General features: G+C 38.5%; 2 protein-coding genes across 7 annotated transcripts in view; one reads left to right on the forward strand and one right to left on the reverse strand.

Moving 5' to 3' along the window:
- LOC584067 (AP-3 complex subunit beta-2) overlaps positions 1-23847 on the reverse strand; it is a 46075-nt gene that overhangs the window by 15401 nt on the left and 6827 nt on the right. Inside the window, exons 2-18 of the mRNA XM_030976685.1 lie at positions 16857-16987; positions 15106-15181; positions 13788-13862; positions 13162-13257; positions 12678-12838; positions 11729-11795; positions 11202-11384; positions 10394-10573; positions 9513-9610; positions 6820-7009; positions 6336-6468; positions 5200-5309; positions 4303-4479; positions 3593-3779; positions 2303-2421; positions 1153-1294; positions 172-392 (exon numbers count right to left, since the gene is read on the reverse strand). Coding sequence (XP_030832545.1) covers positions 172-392; positions 1153-1294; positions 2303-2421; positions 3593-3779; positions 4303-4479; positions 5200-5309; positions 6336-6468; positions 6820-7009; positions 9513-9610; positions 10394-10573; positions 11202-11384; positions 11729-11795; positions 12678-12838; positions 13162-13257; positions 13788-13862; positions 15106-15181; positions 16857-16987 — 2346 coding nt within the window. The remainder of the gene's footprint in view (positions 1-171; positions 393-1152; positions 1295-2302; positions 2422-3592; positions 3780-4302; positions 4480-5199; positions 5310-6335; positions 6469-6819; positions 7010-9512; positions 9611-10393; positions 10574-11201; positions 11385-11728; positions 11796-12677; positions 12839-13161; positions 13258-13787; positions 13863-15105; positions 15182-16856; positions 16988-23847) is intronic.
- LOC584093 (secretory carrier-associated membrane protein 1) overlaps positions 21551-23847 on the forward strand; it is a 36824-nt gene continuing 34527 nt past the window's right edge. Inside the window, exon 1 of one of the 6 annotated variants that reach the window (XM_030976679.1) lies at positions 21551-21776. In XM_030976679.1, coding sequence (XP_030832539.1) covers positions 21720-21776 — 57 coding nt within the window. In that variant the 5' untranslated portion in view covers positions 21551-21719. The remainder of the gene's footprint in view (positions 21777-23847) is intronic. The other 5 variants (XM_030976682.1, XM_030976678.1, XM_030976684.1 and 2 more) reach the window with 5 other exon arrangements.

The following is a 23847-nucleotide window of genomic DNA, read 5'->3' on the forward strand; positions in this document are numbered from 1 at the left end:
ATATGTGCTCATAATTCTAATACATGTTCAACTGAGAAATAATAATAATAATAAATAAACACAACTTGGCAATAAGAGATATTATTGTTGCCAATTTGAGGACAAAAACAGATTCAATCCTTAATACAACATTTGTCCATTGCCAATATCTACAATCTTTTGGCTTGTTACCTTTTTCACTGGTTTGATCTCTTCTTCACTCTCTGACTCGCTCTCCTCACTGGAGGAATCTTCCGATGACTCTGATGAGCTCTTCTCGGAATCTTCCGATGACGCTGACGCATCTTCACTCTCGTCTTCCTCGTCGCTCTCCTCCTCATCACTGCTTTCATCTTTGTCGATGTCTGAACCCGAACCGCTCTCCGATCCCGAGCCTGATTCACTGGCTTCTTCTACAATATGAAAGTAAAAGGTTTATGTATCAAAGAAGAGATTTTCCATACTGCATAGAACAAAAAGTGCTCCGTAGCGCACTTAGTCATCAGAATAAGCCAGTTCGTAAATACTATCTGGGCACGGGCTGATAGAGGTAATTTGTTCCTAAATTGTAAAACTCATCGAGACGAATACTGGTATCGTGCTCATGAAAGTTATGTAATCAGTATTCATTTATGCACCAACTGTACATTTATCTGATACACAGGTAGAAGTATTCTTCTCAAGAGGCAAACAAAAGGTATTCATGAAGCCCCTCCATCACCTCGGCAGTGATTTTATTCTAAAATGCACAAGTAGGACGTATCCATCCTGTAAAAGATCTGTGGATATCGTGGGGTCATGCGTACTGAAGCTATTTAAGAACTCGCCTATTTGGTATGTTCCTATACCTTTTGCAGGGCTTCACTCTAGCTGTTTGTGTGAGAGGTCCGGGGCTGATAATCTACAGGGTCTGAATGCAGAAGGCCATGTTAACATTTTGACATTTTGGGGGGTCCAGGTACCTGTTAGTGTTGAACCTTGCCTTTGTTTTCTAATATACTTTATTAATCGCTTCCAATATTTGTAATAATAATAAAAATAATAATAATAGTAGTATTCATCATAATAATAATAATAATAATAGTAGTCATAATTATAATAATAATAATAATAATCATAATAATCATTAATCACAATACCAATTCATTAACACTAATTAATATTATCTCTTACCTAAAGAGGATTCTTCTTCATCATCATCTTCTTCCTCGCTCTCCTCCTCTGAGCTGGAGTAGAAAGACTTGGTTGCTTTGGCTTTCTTCTTACTCTTACTCCCGGTTCTCTTCTCCTTCTCGTTGGTCCAAGGTAGGGCTTCCTGGAACAAATGAATAGAAACAAACTGATGAGGCAAATCTTCTACGTATGGTATAATATCTACTTTGGACATAAAAATAACTCAGGTGTACTGTCAATTCATTTTGATATGTTTGACATCTGTTTGCATACACACAGAAATTCTAACATTCATTCATACACTTTGAAATCTTGCCACAATGAGTCTCACATTTCTACAGCAGATTTGCTCTCAGAATCAAATGCAACGTTTTCCGTAGAGTATTACAGTTATTGCAACTTATTATTGATAACAAGTTTTATGAAACAGGGCCCTGGGTCACTCAACTCTTTCTCTCTCTCTCTCTCTCTCTCTCTCTCTCCCTCACCCTTGAGTCTCTTTCCAATGCAGTGCTGTGTGCCGTTCTCTAATAATTAGAGCAATTTAGTTGCAACTAATCAATGAAGTCTCTAAATCGGCAATGCAGTATAAAATATTAGAAATATGATTTTTGTGGACAAATTGGCAATTTTTCAGTAAAACCTTGCAACATCTTTTCACATTGGTTCACTTAATTAAAGATAAACTTGAGTTCTGGTAAAAAAAAGAAAATGAATTCTCACAGAATCTAACGAAACTTACACTGAATGTTCAAGATTACAAATAAATGTCATGTGCCAAACAATTTTGGAAGAAAATGTATACTGGCTGAGTAATGAGCATAGAAAGATAAGGAAATCAGGGTAGTACTAGCCCCGACACCATGTGTGTTGTCCCATATACATCTATCTGTGTAAGTGATTGTTACTTTACCAAGACTCTGCCAAATGTATGATGATTTTGATGACTCTAGAACCTTGTATTACACACCATTACTTACATGCTATATGATCAACTTTTCTGATCCATTCCACACCTTTTCTTTCACAATGCAATCGCATTACCAGTACTCAAGTTTATCTTTAAACATTTTTTTTTTCTTCAAACTCTGAAGGAGTGGAAAATAAGATTAATTGTTGCCAAGTTAAGGAGGGAACTCTGTTGACATACCTCCACGACTCTAGCGCTTGGGTCCGGGGCCTCTTCAGGGAAGTCTGGGAGCTCGATGTAACCTATGGCCTTTGCATTGATCATGTGAGACAGAGAACCTAGCTGGAACTGGTCCCGGTCTAAACCAAACATCAGAATAAATTAATGCCAATGAATTATTGACTTGTTCGGTATGAACAAGCAGACAATGTGAAGAAAATACATGCAGATTACCATTTCTAAGCATTTGTAAGTGTTCCTTTGTGGCCCCTTTTTTCAGAAGTAAGAGTTGCAGTACATTATCATGAGAAATTTGTAAAGCATGTCTATTATCTACAAAAACAAGTTCATCAAATGAGAGACTGTGTCATGCTTTTTATTCGGACAAATTTCAAGAAAATTTTCTGTTCAAGTATCATAAATACATTTAAACACAACACTAAATTAGACCCATAAATAATTTACAATCAAGGCACTGAATATTTCTTTTTCATTACCTCCATAAAGGAATTATGATATGTAATGATCAGACTAAATGTATGATGGGGAGCCCTATGTCTGCACAAATAACATTTGAATTAATATTGACAAAGAGTTTTTAAAGATTCCCCTCTTGAGCTTAATCAGATATTATTCCTTACATTCTAAAGAGTAAGTGTGCCAATTTTTTTCTTCAAAATTCAAGCAAGAACAATGTCATTTTCACCTTTTTTGGCATTGCAAAATATAAAAGTTACCCATGTCTGTGCACCCATTCATTTTACACACAGTTATTTATTGTTGATCTGAATGATAGCACTTTGGGGCCAGTGAATAAAATGATCTAACTTAGACTTTTCTCAAAAGCTGTTTCTTGTTTTTCGCATACATATAAATATTAAATTTTGTGTTTGTTGCGCAGTACTCATTCAGTTTACACACAGTTCGTAACTGTTGCTGTGAAAGGTAGCACTTTAAGGTGTGTAAATAAAATTACCTACCTTAGACTTTCTCAAAAGCTCTTTCTTGTTGTTAGCACAAATATGTATAGAGATGAAATTTTTTATTTGTAGCGTGTTTTGCTTTATAAGAATTGCGCAGTTGCATGTACAGTGAAACCTGTCTGTAGTGACCACTCAAGGGAAACACCAAAAGGGGTCTTTCTAGATCTTTGTAAACAGGTTCCTTTAGTACATGTTTCAATGAGAAACCATTTCAAAGGGAAACATAAAATATGGTCTTTGTACACAGTTGGTCTTTATAGACAGGTGGTCACTAAAGCAGGTTTGACTGTATGTGCAGACATGGGTGTTCTAGACCCATCTACTTTACCCTTGAAGACGGATTCAATGACAGGGGCTGGTTTGGTGGCTAGGATGATCTTCTTAGCATGTTTGGAGAATGTTGTGGTCTTATCCCCGGGGAGGAGGAGATGTCGGAAGAAACGGGCGCGGTCTCGGATGTCATAGTTCTGGTCATACTTGGCCAGGTTGAGCACGTACTGGAGCAGGAGTTTGGTCTGTGAGGTGAGGAGGAGATCGTTTCATTATCATCATCATCATCGTTTGTTAAAGTCAGCATTTTCCCTCTACATGTATGTATCTCTTGTACAAGAATCGGCTATAAGTCTAGAAGCTGCAAATACTGTATTTTTTTAAAGTCAATAAACTTTTTCAAAAAAATGAATAAATCACTGAATAAACAAATAAATAAATTCTGTTGCTATTCAAGTTCCTTAAAAATTGTGGCGGAGAATCTCTAGAAATTAATTAGAAACTTTGACGAATGAGATGTACTAGTACACAAATAATCGCAGCAGTGAGGGCATTACTAATGTCCAAACAAAATGATGTGTATTATTTGTTTTACAAGTTTATATTTTATTTGTTTTATAAAATAATGTTTTAAAACATGATTTCATTAATGACAGGTCATTATCAAAATTACGTGTTAGGCAAAATAAATGCCTGGTCACGTGTATACTCTCAACCAATCATTTGATTAGGATTCGCTCCATCATCTTATAATAGAAGATAACGTACCTGTTTGGAGTTGGTCAGGTAAAGCTTAGCTGCCAGGTTCAGAATCTGAAGCTTGACGATGTCTTCCTCGTTGATGAATCCTTTGGCCATCTTACGCAGTACATCAGGAGCCATCTTAGGTACGTTGTCAGAGTATTCTCCTATGAGCCAAAGGATACTGGCTCTGGCCATAGGTACCTGGGAAAGATGATTAAAATGTCACATCTTTAAAAATATTTGTATTGACATTACCTTGCTTAAAGATAAAGTTGAGTTCTGGTCATGCGGTTGCATTGTGAAAAAAACGGTGTGGAATTGATCAGAAAGGTTGATCATCTAGTATAAAAGTATTGGTGTATACTGCAAGATTCTGGAATCATCAAAATGATAAGAAATTTAGCCCAGTCTGGGTAAAGTTACAAGCACTGTACACATAAATATGTACATGGGACTATACACACATGTGGCCTAAAAATCTGTCCAGATTTTTAAGCCGTTAAATGCCATATTTAGAATATTGAATTATTTGAAGAGCCATGCTTTGCAGGGAACATTTGCTATCTGATGTTCTTCTACACTTGCATAATAACAATAACACTCACAAATAATTTTTCACCTCTTCCAAGAACTCAACCTTCTCTTTATAGTGTACAAATTAAATATTGTTATACACCTATCTACAGGCATTTAAAGAGCACAGTAAGAAATAAGCAGTATTTTTTTGTAATCTTCCAATAAAACTATGGATGCAACATATGGTCTACTCTTAACTTTTGGTTCATCAACAACAATTATACTTTCAGAAATATGCATACAATGTATCTATGAGCTAGCTCGTGTATTTCATACTTTGCGTGCCAGTAAAACAAAGGTCATAGTTAAGACAGCGCTGATGCAAATATAAACCCTGCTACTCACCGTGATGGCGTCTGCAAGTTTGGTCATGTGACGTATAATCTCCTTGTGACCTGTAGGGTTCATCTGAAGTAGTTTACGAATCACCACCACACTCTCTGCTACTACAGCCTCTGTTGATTCAACCACATTGCAAATATATGAATGTATTGTTCTTTTGAAGAAGAATAAGAAAACTTAACATTTTCCCTGAAAAAAAAACTATTTAAAGGGATCCGGTAACTTTGTCTCAGATTCTGAAACAAAGTCCTGGATTTAGCTCATGCTGCAATGATAATTATAAACCTTATGGTCAGTCAGGAACCCCATGACTTTTACAAGCCAAACGCCTGTCTGATTATCAAAATATTTATGATTGGAATTACAAATTACTTTTTTGAGGCACTTCTTGATCATTTTGAAGCGTGATTTTTTTAGGGCTTCATATTACACCATATCACAGACACTAATAACACGTAGGGCCGTGCCTATCAGATTTAACATTGTTAAACGATGCCTTTAAAGTTCTCAACCTTGGTATTTTTGAAAGTCAGTAGTTATCAGCTGCTTTTATGCTACTGATCAGTCATCAGTAATTTTTCATTACCGGCTGGTTAATCATTCAGTTCAAATGTCAAGTTGACTCTGGATCTACGAAATTTGGGAAAAGGATATTTCATCACGTGACAGGGATTCCGGTCACCATTACATCAAACAAATCATACCTATCAATATGTTAAGACATTAGTGTAATCATCATTACTAAGTACCTTCAAACAATCCAAACACTGTTCCCAAAGTACCTAGTATTCACTGATATACAATATTTTGTTATAATAATCTAGATTTATATAGCGCTTAATACGAACTGCCATCTCTAAGCGCTTCACAGATATGATCACCCCGGTCATCGGATTCATTCAGGCACAATGTGCGCCATCTCCACTCCCTGGGGAGTATTCCTACCATATCGTTACTGTTGGAGCATATGGCAATGTCTATCACAAATGCTTTTGTCATCCTATCAGGTCCCCATTTCTCTCCTTGGTATGGAGTGGCAAATGTAGCTTAATACCTAGCCAAAGGACATTAGTGCCGGGTGTGGGATCGAACCAACGACCTTTGCATTTCAAGTCCAGTGCTTAAACCACTCAACTTACCATCTCTGTTTGACATGAGGCCCATGAGTCCATTCATGCATGACTCGGTCACTTCTTCTATGTTACTTGCACATCTCCCGATGGCCTGGATGGTGGCTGCTACAAACGCCTTGTCAGAACTGGTCACATAGGTCTACGCATTTGAAATACATTGGAAATAAAAGAGATGATTGGTGCCACAAAATTAAAGAATACCTGTAGCAGTGAATAAAGATACACTGAAGGTTTTTTTTTTAAATCTTGCACACATCAGAATAAATTATAAAATGAACTGGAGGCTAAAACCAGCTTCTTGTTATTTCTAGCAGCTTTTCAAAGCCAATCTAATCAATTACATACAGACATGTACAGTGTACTATGTTTTACATTTCCTTATACATACGAAAGGGGCTTACGGCTGATCAAATGTTAATCTGGCTGCGCTAATTTACAATAATTTGTGCAATAATTATGAAAATTATCTAAAGAAGGCATATGTACACACCTGTAATTCTCGGAGTATGGTTGAAATACTGGTTCCACTGGCAATGTTAGTCATGATCTCCAGCTTGAGAAGACGGATATGGGTCGCGTCGCTGGAACGGACAAAGAAACTCTTGAGGAAAGGTTCAAACATACCCCTGCGGTTGGCGCTCATCGTGGCTACGTTGCTCAGGACGACAGATTGCACTTCCCTGTGTAGGTTGAAGAAAATTCATCATAATGAAGAAAAGCACTGAGCATTTAGATGTGACTCGGCATAGAACAGAGCAATATCTGACGCTAATCTTAAACTATAGAGCTTAATCTTCTAATACAATGAAGATGATTTTGATGATGATGATGATAATAATAATAATGAACATTTGTATAGCGCCTTTTCTACAAGTAGATACAAAGCGCTTAATTAACATATACAATGAACAATTAACAAAATAGAAAGATGCTTAACAACAGACATGTATGTAACAATATAGGAATGAACAAAATAAAGGGTAAGACAGGTAATAGAAGAGCAAGAACAAGTGCTGGTAAGCGGGCATTAGTTAAACAAGTGTGTTTTGAGGTGTTTTTTGAAAGTCATTAGAGAATCAGCAGTTTGTACAAAATTGGGGAGATTGTTCCATGATTTTGGAGCAGTGGCTATGAATGCCCGCTTACCAGCATTTATTCGACACCTTGGGGTATCTAAAACTGTACGAGTGTTGGATCTTAGGTTGTAACTGGAGTGCCTAACATGAACGAGATCAGTAAGATATGAGGGAGAGAGATAGTGTAATGATGATGATGATGAAGATGATTTTGATGATGATGATGATGATGATGATGGTGATGATAGTGATATTGTTGATTATGATGATGATGATGGTGATGAGATGAGGATGATGATGACAGGGCTGTCGTTTAAAGCCGGTAACCGGTAAAACTTGCCGCCTATTCACTCGTTTCTTACCGGCTATAATTCCTATAATAAACCTTGCAAAAATCACAGAAAGTAGATCTAAATCAATGCTAATCCAGAATTTCCTTAATTTCGTCCAAGATATAATTAGTGCCGCACATACACGGCCGCAGTCGACGAAATCCCTTACGATCACGAACGCGACGTCGTCCGTACTTACCTAGACCTATCTATCTAACGTTACATCCCAGTTCTCCCCCCACAGCGCGGCGGCCAAGCCCGCCCGTCCCTACCCCATTGCGATCCCGATGTGCACGCGAGAAGACGATGCATGCACTGCACAAAATATATACACACTGATCATAACAAAACTGAAGCTAGCTCGCTGTAACCAAACTATCCGTTGCCGATTTGATATTTGAAGATCACGGAAACCGGGGCCTATACACGTGCGTGCAATGTCTAGAGACAACGTACTTTAGATTCTGAGATGCGCAAATCGGCAACAGAGTTTTGAACTCGGCTGAGTTTAGGCCGGCCACGGCCAGCTAGCTCGCATGATATATGCAGGCTCGCGCTCCGCGAATATTCAAAACTAACTTCCGATCGCAATCGGAAGCCAATCGGTTAATTCATTTATTTTATTTTCATTTATTTCCTTAAAAAAGTTGAATAAACAAATATACAGTCATGAGTGTCTTCACTTTGTCAGGAAAAACAGTGATATAACATTATAAAATGAACAGGAACTGAAGTAAATTCTTAAATGTATTCAATAATTTCATGTCAAAAAAAAATAATTAAATGAGAATTCATATGGGGAGCCAAATAAAAGTCACAAGTAAAAAAAAAATCAAAATCTAGCCTCTGCTGCCCATTATTTAAATACTGTACATGTATTCAACAAATCATGATGTAGAAAGATTGAGTATGGTGCATCATCTCAGTTTAATTAGAAATTACAAAGTAATGGTACAAAGTGATAAATAATTATCAACTTAATAACTTTTTTTATGAGTTATGATTGTTCATGTAATATTAAACATGAACAATATGTGTGTTTATTACAATATATGTGTAATACAAGGTAGGAAAGATAACTACAAATTTTCTTCTTAGGTATGGACCAGATTGCACGATTTCAAGTGGAAAATCCCAAAAGGTCCCTACCGTGGGAGGGGGGACACCCCCTTCCCACACCCTCCCCCCCTCGGTCGCTTCGCTCCCTCGCAGTGATGGTACCTCCTATAAAATTCAAATTACCTCCTTCAAAAATAATTAACAAGACCCCTGTGATGATGATGATGATGATGATGATGATGATGATGATGATGATGATGAACATGATAATGGTAATAATCATAATAATGATACTACTTCCACTACTCATACCAACTATGATTACTCTCTATTTATGTAGTTCTCAATACATCTACAATGTCTCTAAATGCTTTACAGATATTATGAAAATATTAAACATTAGAGCATCCTGAATATCAGATTCGTCCAGAGAATTTGCAACTTTAGACTTTCACGAGTTGTAAGTGGCCACCATATCTGCAGCAAGAAACCTTAAAGTACTGCAAAAGGTCACATTGTAATTCAGTCTTTTAGGGACATGAAATGCTAACAAAACTTGATCAAATACCAATTCATGAAAGATTCTGAGTTTATATGATCAGGTGCGAAATTTTAAGGCAAGCAGTTAGAAGAAAACTTTGACTACTTGACTACTAACAAGAAGCTTCCCGCTTATGATGTAGGCGAATATGATAAAAGTACATTATAGATTATACCTGTGGCTTCTGAGAAGTCTGACCAATGGCTTAGCAATGATCCCAACTTCATTCTTAGGAGCAATGTGATGATAGAGTTGAGCTACTGCCATTACAACCTGTAGGCAAAGAAACAGACAAGAGATTGAGTGACGGTGCATCAATAATTTCCGGAGCATACAGGCATTTGGTGTATCATGAAAGAATACGTGTCTGGGATCAAAATCTTCCTCCAAACCCACGATGATGTGTGAGTAGAGAAAAATGTTGTATGGTTATGTATGTGCAAGATTTATTTGAGACACTACTATGAATGTGCATTTACATTACTGGTAGGCACAATCAATCACAATATTACTCAGATATAATAAATAAGGCTGCTTACATACATGTGCAGGTTAATACAATTGAGCATAAAATCGACCTGAAATTGGAGCAGAAGAGTTTTGTAATCTGGATATCCCTAATTCTCTGTCTCCTACATAGTTATTCAACGTTCTATATTAGCTGTGCAAGACGAGTGGAGGTGGGCTCTCGTGGGAAATTTTAACAACCAATAACAGGTGTTGTCAATTGCCAGGATTTATAGCCTTCAGTTTTATGACCAACAGGCCTTATGTAATGCTCTGCATTCTCCGCCAATCTCCCCATATAGAAGAGTTCTCATATTACATTTCCCTGACTGGAAGACTCTCCAAGAGACTAGGGGGTATATCTTGATGGACAACGATTTGCTGTGGGCAAGACTTGTACTTCCATTAATACAAATATGACTATAATTATTATTATTATTATTATAAAGAGAACTATTTGAAGCTCAACAAATTGACCTTTGACAGCGTACACTTGCACTTGGCGCAACTATAACTCTCAACATGCTATGGTGTCATGCAACCGCTTACCGAGGCATTTCTGCTCTGAAGGAGTGGCTTGACACTGCGTAGGAGTAGCCTGTGATCAGCATCCATGATGTACGGCTTCTTGACCTCCTCCCCATCTTCCTTTGCTTCTTTTTCATCGCTGTCTTCGTCGCTGTGCTCAGAGCCATAGAAAGAGCGCTCTGCTTCTTCTTGTATCATATCCTACGCACGATTGGATAAATAGAAATGAGATTAATCACATCATCTTTCAACCTGTACCCTGCAACTAGAGCTTCCTTTTAGCATTTCTCGCCACATTTCTTCCTCTCTTTCTACTTTTTTTTTCTTTCCCCTCTTTAACCCCCCCCCCCCCTCTCCTCATCTCCCTTTCTCTCTCTCTCTCTCTCTCATCCTCTCAATTTATCTGCATCTGTCCGTCTATTCCCATCTCGACTATAACATGTTTTTCTAACACAAATTTCCATTTTAAAGCAAATGATTGATCATGAGCATCAATATTATTGCGCAAAGAAAGACATAAACACCATTTACAAACCCAATTTGTCAACATTATTTTATGTTCCCCAAGCACTGTTGAATAAAACTCTTTGTTTTGTTGTTGTTTTTTTTTGTGTGTGGATGTTTTGGGGGAGTATTTCGTTTTAGATTCAGGTAACAATGAACATCAGCGCCTCTGGACCAAAGTCTTCCAATAGCATTACACCAAACAAACGGGGTCAAAGGAACATAATGTCCAAGGCTTACTAATGACTAATTACATAGGTAAAAACTATCTTTTTGTTTATGTCTGGTATTCAACAATATGGAAATCTTTTGAATTTCTACTCACGGCTTTGTTGGGGTCTAGGAACTGTGTCCTAGAGTATCTCGTAAGCATGTTGATGATGATGACCTGACCCCACTCTTCCACATCAATCAGCAGGTTGCACAGCTTGCGGAAATTCTTGTGGATGAGGTCGATTCGCTCGGGGCAAACGTCTTCAAATGCCATGACCGTACTCCCAGCAACCAACTAGAAATTATCAAAGTGAACAAGAACAAGATACTATTTATGATGATAACGGAGGTGTCGTGGTATGGTTCATTCACTCTCGATCGAAGGGTTGAGGGTTCAAGTGTATCCGCATGCATTAATCAGTCTACTCAACAACAGAAATATCTCTTTGTAGAGGTAATATTTGAACTTTGTATTTTGAATTCAGTATAGCGACATAGCACCCCTTACATCAAGAGCAAAACATTGTCTTGGTGATTGTTACACCCTAATGATTTGCATCTAATAAAAAAATACACATTTTCTTTTTGGATGATATACTAGGACATGTTCTTATCAACTGCCAATCAATATCAACTCACTGTAGTCTTGTCAGCCAGGAGTTTCTCAATCACTTCCACAAGTTGATCTTTCTGTTCTGGATCCATGCTGTATGGAAAATAAACGGGATAGGGATGGAGGAATTACTTTACATTACAAGACAAATGCAATTATTTATGCTGTAGGATGGGTATGTACGCGAGTACTCTCAGTGAAACTTTAAAATACAGCATGGAGTATGAAGAAAAAGATTGTTGTTTGTAAAATGCACTGCAGTGCTGGTAAGGGTCATATATGTGTAGGGGCAAAAGGCCTACATGAGTGATTTCTCCATGGGAAAGAACCTGCTTTGGTAACCGCCTGTCTACAATGACCACATTTTTTGTTTCCCTTGAAAATGGTTTCTCATTGAAACATGTACTTAGACCACCTGTCTACAAAGACCACTTTGTGTGTTTCCCTTGGGTGGTTGCAATAGACAGGTTTAACAGTAGTAAGATTGATTTAAATGAGGAACATGAACAAGTGGAGAGAGGGAGGGAGTGTCATCATGGCGAGAAAGTCAATAATACCTTGTGAGTGGGAAAATGCTGACTTTAAAGGGACTGGATCAGCAGTTTTCATGTGCAGAAGGCCATAATTCACTGACAACAGACTTGGTGGAAATACCATTAATGGGAGTACAAATCTGCACACAGCAAACCCGTTGGCCAGTCAAGAATTACCCCCTTATTGCTCGGAGAGCTTCAGGTGAGGGAAAAGCGAAGCATTACATAAGGTCTAATGGTCATAAAACTGAAGACTAACCCTGGTGATTGACAACACCTGTTATTGGGTAAACACCCGAACGGTGTCGAATTCCCCATTAGAGCTGACTTCTATGTGACTTTAATAAATGATTATGATGATAAAAATAAACATATCAAGAAATGAAGTGATGAAGTTTTGCAAATAACCTATCAACCAGAGACAATGGACAGTGATACTTACTTATACAGCTTTGGAATGGCATGAGCAGCAGTTTTGCGGACATATGGTGACATGTCGTTGACACTTTCCTTTATGGCTAGCATCATGATGGGGACAATCATATGAACACGGATACTGGAGAGAACACGTAGGGCCGATGCTCTAATCAACTGGTTGGGATCCTAGACAGATAATACAATGAAATGAAGATATGTAATTGATAGAATTAGAACAAGTGTCACTTTCCCTGAAGGCTTGTATCCGCTAGGTATATACATGTACACTGTTTAACTCTAATGGGCATGCCAGAAGTAAGGAATTTCAATAAAATCCAAGATAAACAGTGGTCTTACAATACTGATTGTATTTCAAAGATTAAATTAAAAAATATTCTAGAGGAAAAATCTTGCTCAGAATACCATCCAGGAGGTCAAATCCTGGGTTTAAAAACACCATTTTATGTATTGCAGCATATTGGTCATACACAGGTAGACTGAGATCTTACCTTGAGCCCTTTCTGGAATGTACTGATAGATAACAAGGCTAGGTCTTGCTGCTCCTCGGCATATCGGACCAGGTAAACATACACCAGCTTCTTGATCTGAGGAGAGAGAAAGGAAGGAAGAGAGGTTAAGAGAGAGGGGAACGTGAGAAGGAGAGAGTGAGAATGGGAAGAAAAGAGAGAGGAAGAGGGAGGGAGGGAGGGAGGGAGGGAGGGAGTGAGGGAGAGAGAGAGAGAAAGGGGGAGTGGGATTGGGGGAGGGAGAAAGAGAGAACATGTGAGATTGGGGGAAGGAGAGAGAGAGGGGGGAATGAAATTGGGGGAGGGAGAAAGAAAAAAGGCGTGAGATTGGGGAGGGAGAAAGGGAGAGGGAAGGACAAAGACGGAAGGGAGAGAGAGAGAGAGCAATAACTTAATTACACAGTGTGACGTTACTGCACATATATTCTAAAAATCAATGTTTAACTGAATTTTAAGTTAAAGTTTTGTAGCAAATAAAGAGAGAGAGAGAAAGTAAAAAAGGGATGCAGGAAAATAAACAAAATCTTACAATTTTATTTGTTACCTTCATATCAAGTAGACACTACTGAAATAGAATTGATGACATGAACAAGCAATCTCAAACTTACCTCTATATTCTTAGAGACCACATTTTTCACCACAGCTGCAAAGAGATCTGATGCATCTTTCCCTTTAGCTATCATCTGCAAAAGTCATGAAATATATATGTAAACATCATGAGTCAAGTAATTTATATCATGGACATGTAACTTCACACAGATTGCTATGACACTGAAGGTGACATACATGTACCTCAATAATATAGTTTTCTGTGAAGGTGGAGCATAAACATTTACATTGTCTTTTGGCAAGACATTGATCTACATTTGCCACACTCCACCCAGGTGATGTAAATGGGTACCAGGTAGGAAGAAATTCCTTAACTGCTTTAACACTTTGCATGGAAGCTTGGCTAAAGCCTGGGTAAAATATGATTGCAGGGCCCTCAGGGAGAACATTATTAGTTTACCCTGAGTAAACAAGACATATCATAATTATTATTATCAACTTAAAAATAATAGGACTTGCCAAATGAAACTAATACTATCATACTATGTTCCACTTTTCATCTATTGGCTACAAGAACCGGGAAAGGGGGTGGGGCAGGGGACGGGGGCTCCTGTATTAAGCTTATGGAAATGACAGAGTACAATGGGTTAATGAATAGCTTGGGGATGAGAGAGAGAGAGAGAGAGAGAGAGAGAGAGAGAGAGAGAGAGAGAGAGAGATAGGGGATGGGGTGGAAGAGTTAGAGAGCAAAGAGACTTTGGATGAAACAAGGAAATATTCTACTTTTTTGTTTTTGTTAAACACACCAGAAGAATGACTTAATAATTCTGAACCTTGGACAGTCAGATAAAAGGATCATTTCGTTCATAATGGATCACAGCCTACAATATTTGTGTACAATGTAGGAATGATTACAATTTCACACATGCATTCTTCATGCCATGAGCAAGTTTCCTGTACCTCTCTATGAAGAGGAAGTAGAAAGCACTAGTGTACTACAGATATTTATCATGAAGATTGGAAGGCATGGATCAAGCATTCACTCCATACTCATTCATACAATGCACATCCTCATGATTGCATTTTAAATTGTACCAATCACCCCCAAAATACATTGGTTTGTGTGTTGCTAGCCCCATGGGATAATAATACTATATTCAAAATATGAGTTCCTAATATTACTTCTGAAAAGAGATTTTAATACACTCTCAATTAAATTAAAAGCCACTTGTGAGTAGGCTACTCGATGCGCCCGTACACTAAACATAAAATAGTGCCCAGAAAATTTGATATTATTCTTTATTTCCTTATACTGTACATATATTAGCCTATACTAATGAAGAATTTAAATCTTCCTGTCATTAACAACATACTTACGCCAATAATGCGCTTCATAGCTTCCAGTTTCAGCCCATCTTTATTCCCATCCAGCATAGCTTTCAGATCCTCATGCCTATAAATAAAAGCATAACAAATTTTAAAAGAAACAAAAGACAAATGTTATGATGTTTCATGTTACCACAACGAATATGCAGATCCACAGTCCTACTGTAGATATTATGGTTATGGTAGTCTAAAATAGGACAAAGGCCATTGACCGACTAACTGTCTGTAATTTACTGCATGTCTAATTGTTTAGCTGTTAATGTACGAACCTGTGTGAGATTGCAGTACCGGTATGTCATGTGAGGCTTACACTGTGATACTGTTAGTGGAGGTTAAGATGAAGATGACTGATCTACATGTACCTTTAGCTCTGACTTATGGAATTCATATCAGACATTTCTATATCATACAATTAAAAAAAATACATTTGTAGCATTGTGCATTAACGCAAGCGCGAGGAGAAGTAAGTCTGCTACTGCTAGACTCCTCTAAGTCTTAGAAATAATAGAATTTGTATATTTCTTTGCGGGCTATAAAGTTAGCCTATTAAACTTTAGGAGTTGAGGTTTTCTTTGTCAGCGATGCTGACACAAATGACAAAACAATATTTACAATGAACTCTTTTTTTACATCAAATCAATTAACAAGGCTCTAGATCTAGGAGTTTTGTATACCGTGTGAGTCAAAAAAAAGTTTACACCTAGAAAATTTCAAATTATTTTTAAAATCATCTAAAGAACAGTAAATTATTATAAATCTTATGAAAGAGTGTTTTATCCCAAATCATTTGGTACCATTTTTGTGTGGTATGTGTTCACGCTTGGATGAACAGGTGACATTGTTTGCGAGAGTGCAAAAATCGACTTGCGCCAAAGTGATGCCTTCATTATGTATTATGTTGGGATTAGCGGATTGAGAGAATGGATTGAATGTATCAAATGAAATGCATTGCATATGTTTTTTGCAAAGGGCAAAGTCACACACACCCACACACACACGCACAAATGTTCGTTGATATTTGATATTCGATATTTGATATGTGTGGCATGATTAATTTTGTTAGGGGTGTTATTTGGATCTGCAAAGACAGAATTATTACCCAAATCCCAATTGATTTATTCAAACATCACATAGGCAACTTTGGCGCAATTCGATTTTTACACTCTCGCAAACAATGTCTCATGCTCATCCAAGCGTAATGCCGGTACCAAATGATTTGGGATAAAACACTTTTTCATAAGACACATAACAATTTAATGTTCATGGATGATTTTTTAAATAATTAGTAATTTTCTAGGTGTAAACTTTTTTTTGACTCACACTGTACAAATGATGCTTGTTTTCATTCATTCATCACACAATTCACAGGATCTATCCAGTACGCTCTCGTTAATGCTGTTTATATGCACCTAGACTTGTACAAAATTTGTACAAAACAAAGCCCGACACCCGGCTTCGCTTCGTACAATAATAGTTAGATAGTCTAGTACAGCCAGATTTACAATTAGATCTACAGCCTAACTCATGCAATCGCATGAATCATTTGAATTGTAATAATTTGTACATTCCATTTACTTAATGAAATAATCACATTGACATCAAAGAGTTATTTAGTTGGATCTGTACATTCTACTTGCTTCATGGACCATGATGGACATGGTTTGTGATCTAAGTTTCTGACACTACCGGTGACTACACTGACTGCACGGTACGCCTACACAGAAACAGGTAAATTCCCTTACTTTTTGTAATCCGTGGCGAAAAATCCTCCACTTGCTGGATCAGCTGCGATATCAGCCTCTCCTGATCCAGTAGAAGGGGTCTTTTCGTTAGCATACGACCTGGATGAGTCCGCAGCCATTTTCTCGTAGTCCTGTGTGAAGAATGACATTAAAATAAAGGATTGTAGCTATAGGTCGTTGAATTACATTAATGATGCGAGATGCTATTATATTTATAACGTAGCGTATATTTCCACACAGAGACCGTATACAGCTAGTGTGTGCCACCCAGCGCAGCGCGAGCGAAGACTAGCCGGTCGAATACCACACATACATTATACACGCCGCGCCCCCTAGCTACTACATGTACTCTACGCTCATACACAATTTTCTATACCAATGTTGTTATTCCTGCAGCTGCGGGCCTGAAATATATTCCACATAGAAGTAATAGAACACAAACATATGGCATGCTTACTAAATTCAGTGCAAAGCATATAACTATCCATGTCAGAAAACAAAAAGAAAACCAAATTTGTGAATAAAATATGCACGATAATAGATTATGTTAAACAAAATACATAACTGCATTTATAAAAAAAAAAAGGAAAACATAAATTCATAATAAGAAAGTAAAGAACATATAAGAAGAACGCTATATATTACCCAACGTTGCATGATGGAATCACTGGATGACTATTTGATGATATGGTTATTTTTGTATAATTTTGATAACTGCAAAGCCGGATAAATTGTTTGAACAGAACAATTGGCTTTCCGACTCAAAACCAAACCAAGCTGATCCATCCGGTGTCTACTAGGCTCGTGATGGTATGAGCCTCTAATGGAGCGATCACTAGTACAATGCCCTCTCTCACGCACTCTCTTGTTATGTGTCTTTTTATTCAACGATCAATGCATATTAAGTGATTACCAACCAAGTTACCTATTTGCATACCATAGGGTGGGTTTGGCCGGAGGAAAATCAATATTTGCGCTGTGCATGTCCATGTAGTGTAATTGATTTTCTTGTTATCTCTCGCAGGCCATCGATGGCGGAGGAGACCACGGCATGTACCCTGGTCCGAGTCCGGGGTTTAATAGAACTCTATTTTGTTGCAATTTGATTTCAGGATTAGGGTTAGGGTCAGGTTTGGCTTGGTTTTGGTTAGAGTGAGATCGACCTAGAAGCCCTATGCCCACGACTGTATACATTCCTCCCATCATTAATAGGCTACTCCTAAATGACTTGAGAAGGGGAATCATGCCTACTTCCAAAGACCCTGTAAAGCGCGCGCTTTGACCATCGGTGGCGCGCCTGATATTCGGACTCAGAAGGAGTTCCTAAACTAAAAGGGCGCGAAAAGAATTGCAGAGCCAAACTCTTGATCGCCAAAAATTGTCAATAGGAGACAAAAGACAATAGACAACTTCACGATTGCGATTGGACTACCAGGGATGAAATCGCGGATCATTTTTAAATCCTTTACGTGGCAAGATACTACTATTAAGCAACATAATATACTGTGCAGTTGGGTGTAACAGTCTGAATTTTCGAGCGAGCGAGCAAAAATGTTAAGATTTGTGAGGTCCCACGGGGCAAAAAAATAAAGAAGGAAGAAAAAAAACTTATGGGTATTTAGCACCATCTAATGAAGAAAGAGTGAAAAGTTCTTTCATAAGTAACATACTATAGAGCATCTATAAATGGGAGGGAGCGTAGCGAGCGAGCTCTATATAGGGAAATTAAAGAAAAAGGGGCTCTAAATCACCTTGAATTAGGGGGTGCATGTTATGGAAAAGTAAAAGGAGGCACTTATCAGAAGGGAAAGGACAGTTAGAAAAGAAAAGGTGCTCGTGTCAAAGTAAAAAGGGCAAGGTGAAAATGGCACTTCTTGCACCTGAAAAGGGACGATCAACAGATGTTAAAAGGGGCATTTTGATAAGGGGGAGGGGCTCATATAAAAAAGGGGGCACTGCCTAAGGAAATATACCATTAGAAAGGAAAAGGGGCACGTGTCAAAATAAAAGAGGCAATTATAAGAGGTGAAAAGGGGCATTTAAGAGAAAGGGAAGGGGGTTCTTCTTAAGAAGGAAAAAGCACACTAATTAAAAAGGAAACGGGCACGAGTCAAAATAAAGAGGGCAAAAATATCAGAGGTGAAAAGGGGAATTTCTCGCACCTGAAAAGACGTACTCACCAGAAATAGAAAGAGAGGAAAAGGACATTTATTAGAAGAGAAAAGGGCTTTTGGGGAGTACCTGAAAAAGTGCCGCCTCTGGCATAATGGGCAAAAGTGAGAGAAAAAACCCGGAAAATCATGTCATTTCAGCAACACTTGTATACCACTGGTATCGAATAAGAAATAAACCACGTTTAAATTTTATATGGGGGGTCAACGAATTGTGTAGACCAGCGTTTTCAACCTATAGGTGCCGCAAGACATAACGGGGTTGTCGCACGATAAATAATTTAGTTATATACGTACATTTTATTTTGGAATAACGTCAATTTCGTGAAAACAAAATACCGCTATGTTTTTTCATAAGGAGATAATATTTCAAAAATGATTACTATCTTCCTCGCTTGCTTTACTCGTTCGAAACATTTAGGAACAGGATGATTTCAGGCAGCGAAATGCCTTAATACCCTCATATTTGGAGGTGCCCAAATGTTCTTCTCTGCGACAGCGGGGTGCCCGAGTATCGTCATATATTCGGGCAGCATTATGGATGCCCGAATACATCTTAGGCCTGCATCTTTTTTACCTCACAATTTCAATTTTACCACCCTCGTTCGTTCCACTGATAGCACGGCGTGGGTGAATGATTACAAAATTAACAAAAACTGATGATGATGACGATGATGGTGATGATGTTGATGACAATGATGATGAAAATTAAATAATGAAAATATATTGATGTAAATGTCTGACACAGACAACTTATATAGGTAGGCCTATACGGGAGTTATAACATATAGTATGATATAATTTTGTATTCATGTATTTGGTAGCAAGGTGTATGCCCGCATGCGCAATTTTCATATATTTCATGACTGTCTATTTTAGTGCATTTTCATTAAATTTCTACCAAATTACATGTAATTTCTTTTTGCTCGATCGCTTCGCTTTCTCACAAATCTTCGAAACAAAATGGCCTGTAGGTTTATGTTTACACTTGATGGGTGCCAGACTGATGCAAAATTTAACTTCTGAGATAAATTTGGGATGGGGGGGGGGGAGAGAGAGAGAGAGAGAGAGAAGCATTAGGCAACGTTAGGAGAAAGAAAATTGTATGGAGGCGGGGGGAGGGGGGGGGGGGGGGCTCGAGGAGGCGGGGATGCAATGTCTGTTGTGAGCACTAATTCTTGTTTGGCCCTCGAAAGTTTGAAAAATCGCACCCCCCCCCCCCCTTGACCGCCAGGGGGAGGGGGGGCATCTCCAAAAATGTGTTTCCCCCCCCCCGGGGGGGGGGGGGGGCGGGCCCCCTGGATAGGCCACTGTATAGGAGGGACAGGCATCAAATTTCGTGTCGAATTTTAGCTTGATTAAAGGTAAACTGAAATTGATGAAGAAAAAAATATACCATAAATTATAGTAGATGTAGCGTAAATATTAAAGAGGACACACTGATTTTTGTTTTGTTTCTGTTTTGTGTAACGTTGTAACAGGTGTAGTATAACTATAAGGGCACATCAGATACTGATGCAGGGGTGGATCTAGGGGGGGGGGGGTTAGGGGGTTTTACCCCCCCCCCCCTGGTCTGGCCATTTTTGTTTTAATGTCGGGGGCCAATTGATTTTTTTGTAGTGCTTTCCACCCCCCTCCCCCGAATATTGGTCGGCACTTTTTGAAATTCGGGGGGGGGGGCAAAATGAAGATTTTTTTCTGGTATTCTCTACCCCCTGCCCCCTACCCCTACTGAGCGAAATATTGGTCGGCGCGTTTTTCAAATTTGCTGGGTCAACCCCCCCCCCCCCCCCCTTAGCAAAAAGCTAGATCCGCCCCTCTGATGGATTGGGGAACCTGCATGGTCACCGGCAAGTGGCAACTATCTGTCATATAATTATCTTAAGTTTAAATTAAAAACAAGTTATAACATGTTTCATAAACCAAGGGAACAAGGACTCAAATACAGGAAAGGGGTTTCTCTTTACGATGCCGATTGGTTAATGAAATACGTCTGAGGAAAAAAAAATGACCGGGGGAAGGGGTCTTATCATAAATAAAGTGCAAACAAATAAAAAAAAGACAAGAAATATAGAAAAGAAATATACACGAAACAAAACAAATCTGAACAAAACAAAACAACACCAAATAATAATCATGAAAGGCAAAAATAAAAAAATGTAAGATTTTAAAGCAAATTGACTTGAAAGATTCAAACGTTTCCAGGGGAGGGAGGCGGGGTGGGCGAAAGCAGACACATTGGCAGCATTGCATGGGTCAGTTTGATGAGAAACCCCTGAGAAACTGATTGTGGGAACAAGAAAATCAATTGGAATGGTAGAGTCGAGTAAATCTACAATGTCTTTCAAACTTGGCGATGACTAAATAATGAATTGAAATGAGGTAATTCATTTTATATGGAATCATATTTTATTCTTTTACCCACTTCACATCACATGCCTATGATGTCATTTTCAATCCATTATCTTGTGGACACAAGATCTAGAGCGCATGCTCAAATCTATGTGACACGACCAGAGTATCCCATAATTCTCAGCACTATTTGGCTGCACTACAACTTCCGCCGTCTAATCTGTGTGTTAATTGGGAGGTGTTACCCAGCTAAACATTCGAGAATTACAGCTTATTGGAAACAGTTATTTTACATTCGTGTGATTTTTCCAGCCGACTGAGAGCAGGGGAAACACTTAAGATGTCTAACTTTGACAGCAATCCGTTCGCAGATCCTCAAGACTCCAGTCCGTTTCAGGTAAGCCGCCAAGGCAAAGTGCAGGGGTAGGCGCAGGCACAGGCCCACCACTAGTGCAAAGACGGCCGCGTCTCTGCAGACTCTAGTTTCTGGCTCTGCAGGTAGCGGCTGCTGTGCTGGGCGCTGTCTTGAGCGCTAGCTGAGCTGAGCTGAGCTGAGCTGAGCTGAGCTGAGCTGAGCTGAGGCTGAGCTGCAGCCGAGGCGCTGTAGCCATAATTTAGCCCTTGCCTAGCTAGGCCAGGGATAGACCGAATTTTCCGTCTCTTTCGTTCGTTAGCCTCTTATTGGGGTAAGGTCGGCTCTCTCTTTAGAGACGGAATCAGACTAGACCCTATCCCGCGAAATGTGTAGGTTATGTGGGCAAATCAGTGCACCAAACTTGCAAAACTTATCCCCGAATAACTCCTTTCAGTTTCACAGGATGCATATCCGCTGCATTTTATATTGTAAATTAGGTTTACTGTATGCTTAACTACTTCGGTTCCACTTACCAACTGGATTGAAATATTCAGTTTAATGGTCAATTTTTAGGAAATTATGGGTCAAAATCGAAATCCATGATAAAAATCTTGCAGCGGTGGTTTAAACTCTCGCTGCGCATGACGTCATCTAAATCTCATCCCTTCTAGTCTACGCACGAGGGCAAAATGATCATAACGGAAAAACTGTGCCCGAGCTACGAGTTCGTAATGACATGCACAGTTTTTCTGTTAAAATCATTTTGCCTTCGGCATAGACTAGATGGTACAATATGGTACAGATTTAGATCTAAATCTACCGGCAGATTTTATTAGAAAAATAAGTTAAAAAGTTAAGTCTTAAAAATAGGGGTGCGCCTTATACACAGAGATTTACGGTACTCAAAATTTAATACCGTAAGCAGATACATTAAAGGAAGAATACAATAGTTGTCCAAGAAAAGCCACAGAAATAGTGATATTTAAGGAGTTACTATAATAATAATAAGAATAATGGTGGCTTCTTATATAGCGCACATGTCCGTCACGTTGTGACGCTCCTGGCGCTGCCTGATTATTACTATAGGTACAATTATTATCGGAAAGGGCCTGCTGCGATGTCCGTGCAGAATTACGTGTTTTAATTGAGCACGAGGCTAGAACCAATGTACCGCCCTCTACGGTAAAAGCAGTAAAACAATGGATTCGAGTATAGTGATTAGATATATGTAGGCCCCTTGTGATAAAAATGTACCCGGTTACTCCTCGATTATCACAATTTCAGTGGCATTTCTTGGACGACTATTGAATTCTTTGTCCAAGTTATGTATCTGATTAGGGTAATTTTGAGCAGTAGTTGTCTTTCCAATAACTTTCCAACTGTGCTCTAGTAGTTTTGAATGATTTCTTGTTACGATCGCGTATATTCGTTTTGGCACGCATTACAGCTAGCGAGGTGCACTGCACATTTTTTCTGTGACTAGTCTGAACTTGCCTTGCAACAGCTATCAGTATCGAAACTTGTTGTGATTACCAAGTAATTTTCCGCTTTTTAAAAAAGCATGCAGTGTTTAAAATAAGATATAAATATTTATTTTGTCTTAAAAAATTTATTCGATCGGTATGTTCTAAAGAAATTTTTTTTAGAGAGCCGTTTTATAATTCTAACATTCATATTTTTTGACCCGATTTATTCAACCTGCATGAATCAAAATGCGGCTTGAATGTTGTCTTACTATTTTTGCCCCAGTTTTTTTACTTTTAGAGGCATGATAATGGCATTATACATCACCAACAAATGGGAGAATATACCGATCTGAGCCGAGGTATGCATGTGTTGATATATTTGATTGATAAAAAGGTCCAGTGAAAAAAATACACGGGGGCTCAGGGTGAATTTGCCCCCGAAATGCCCCAAAGAGCCCCCGAAAATCAGAAAAGAGCCCCAGTAAATTTGCATAGAGTTCAATGCAAAACAAATTTTAGAGTGTTATTTTTATGCAGGCAAGCTTGAAAAGTAGCCCCCGAAAAATAAATATTAATTTTTTCCCTGAAAAGGTCACTTTTAAGGGACTTACTGAGGATATGCACTTTTTATAGAGGCAAGTGACAAG

This window comes from Strongylocentrotus purpuratus, unplaced genomic scaffold, assembly GCF_000002235.5.
Source record: "Strongylocentrotus purpuratus isolate Spur 01 unplaced genomic scaffold, Spur_5.0 spur5_scaffold_9, whole genome shotgun sequence".
Taxonomy (NCBI): Eukaryota; Metazoa; Echinodermata; class Echinoidea; order Camarodonta; family Strongylocentrotidae; genus Strongylocentrotus; species Strongylocentrotus purpuratus.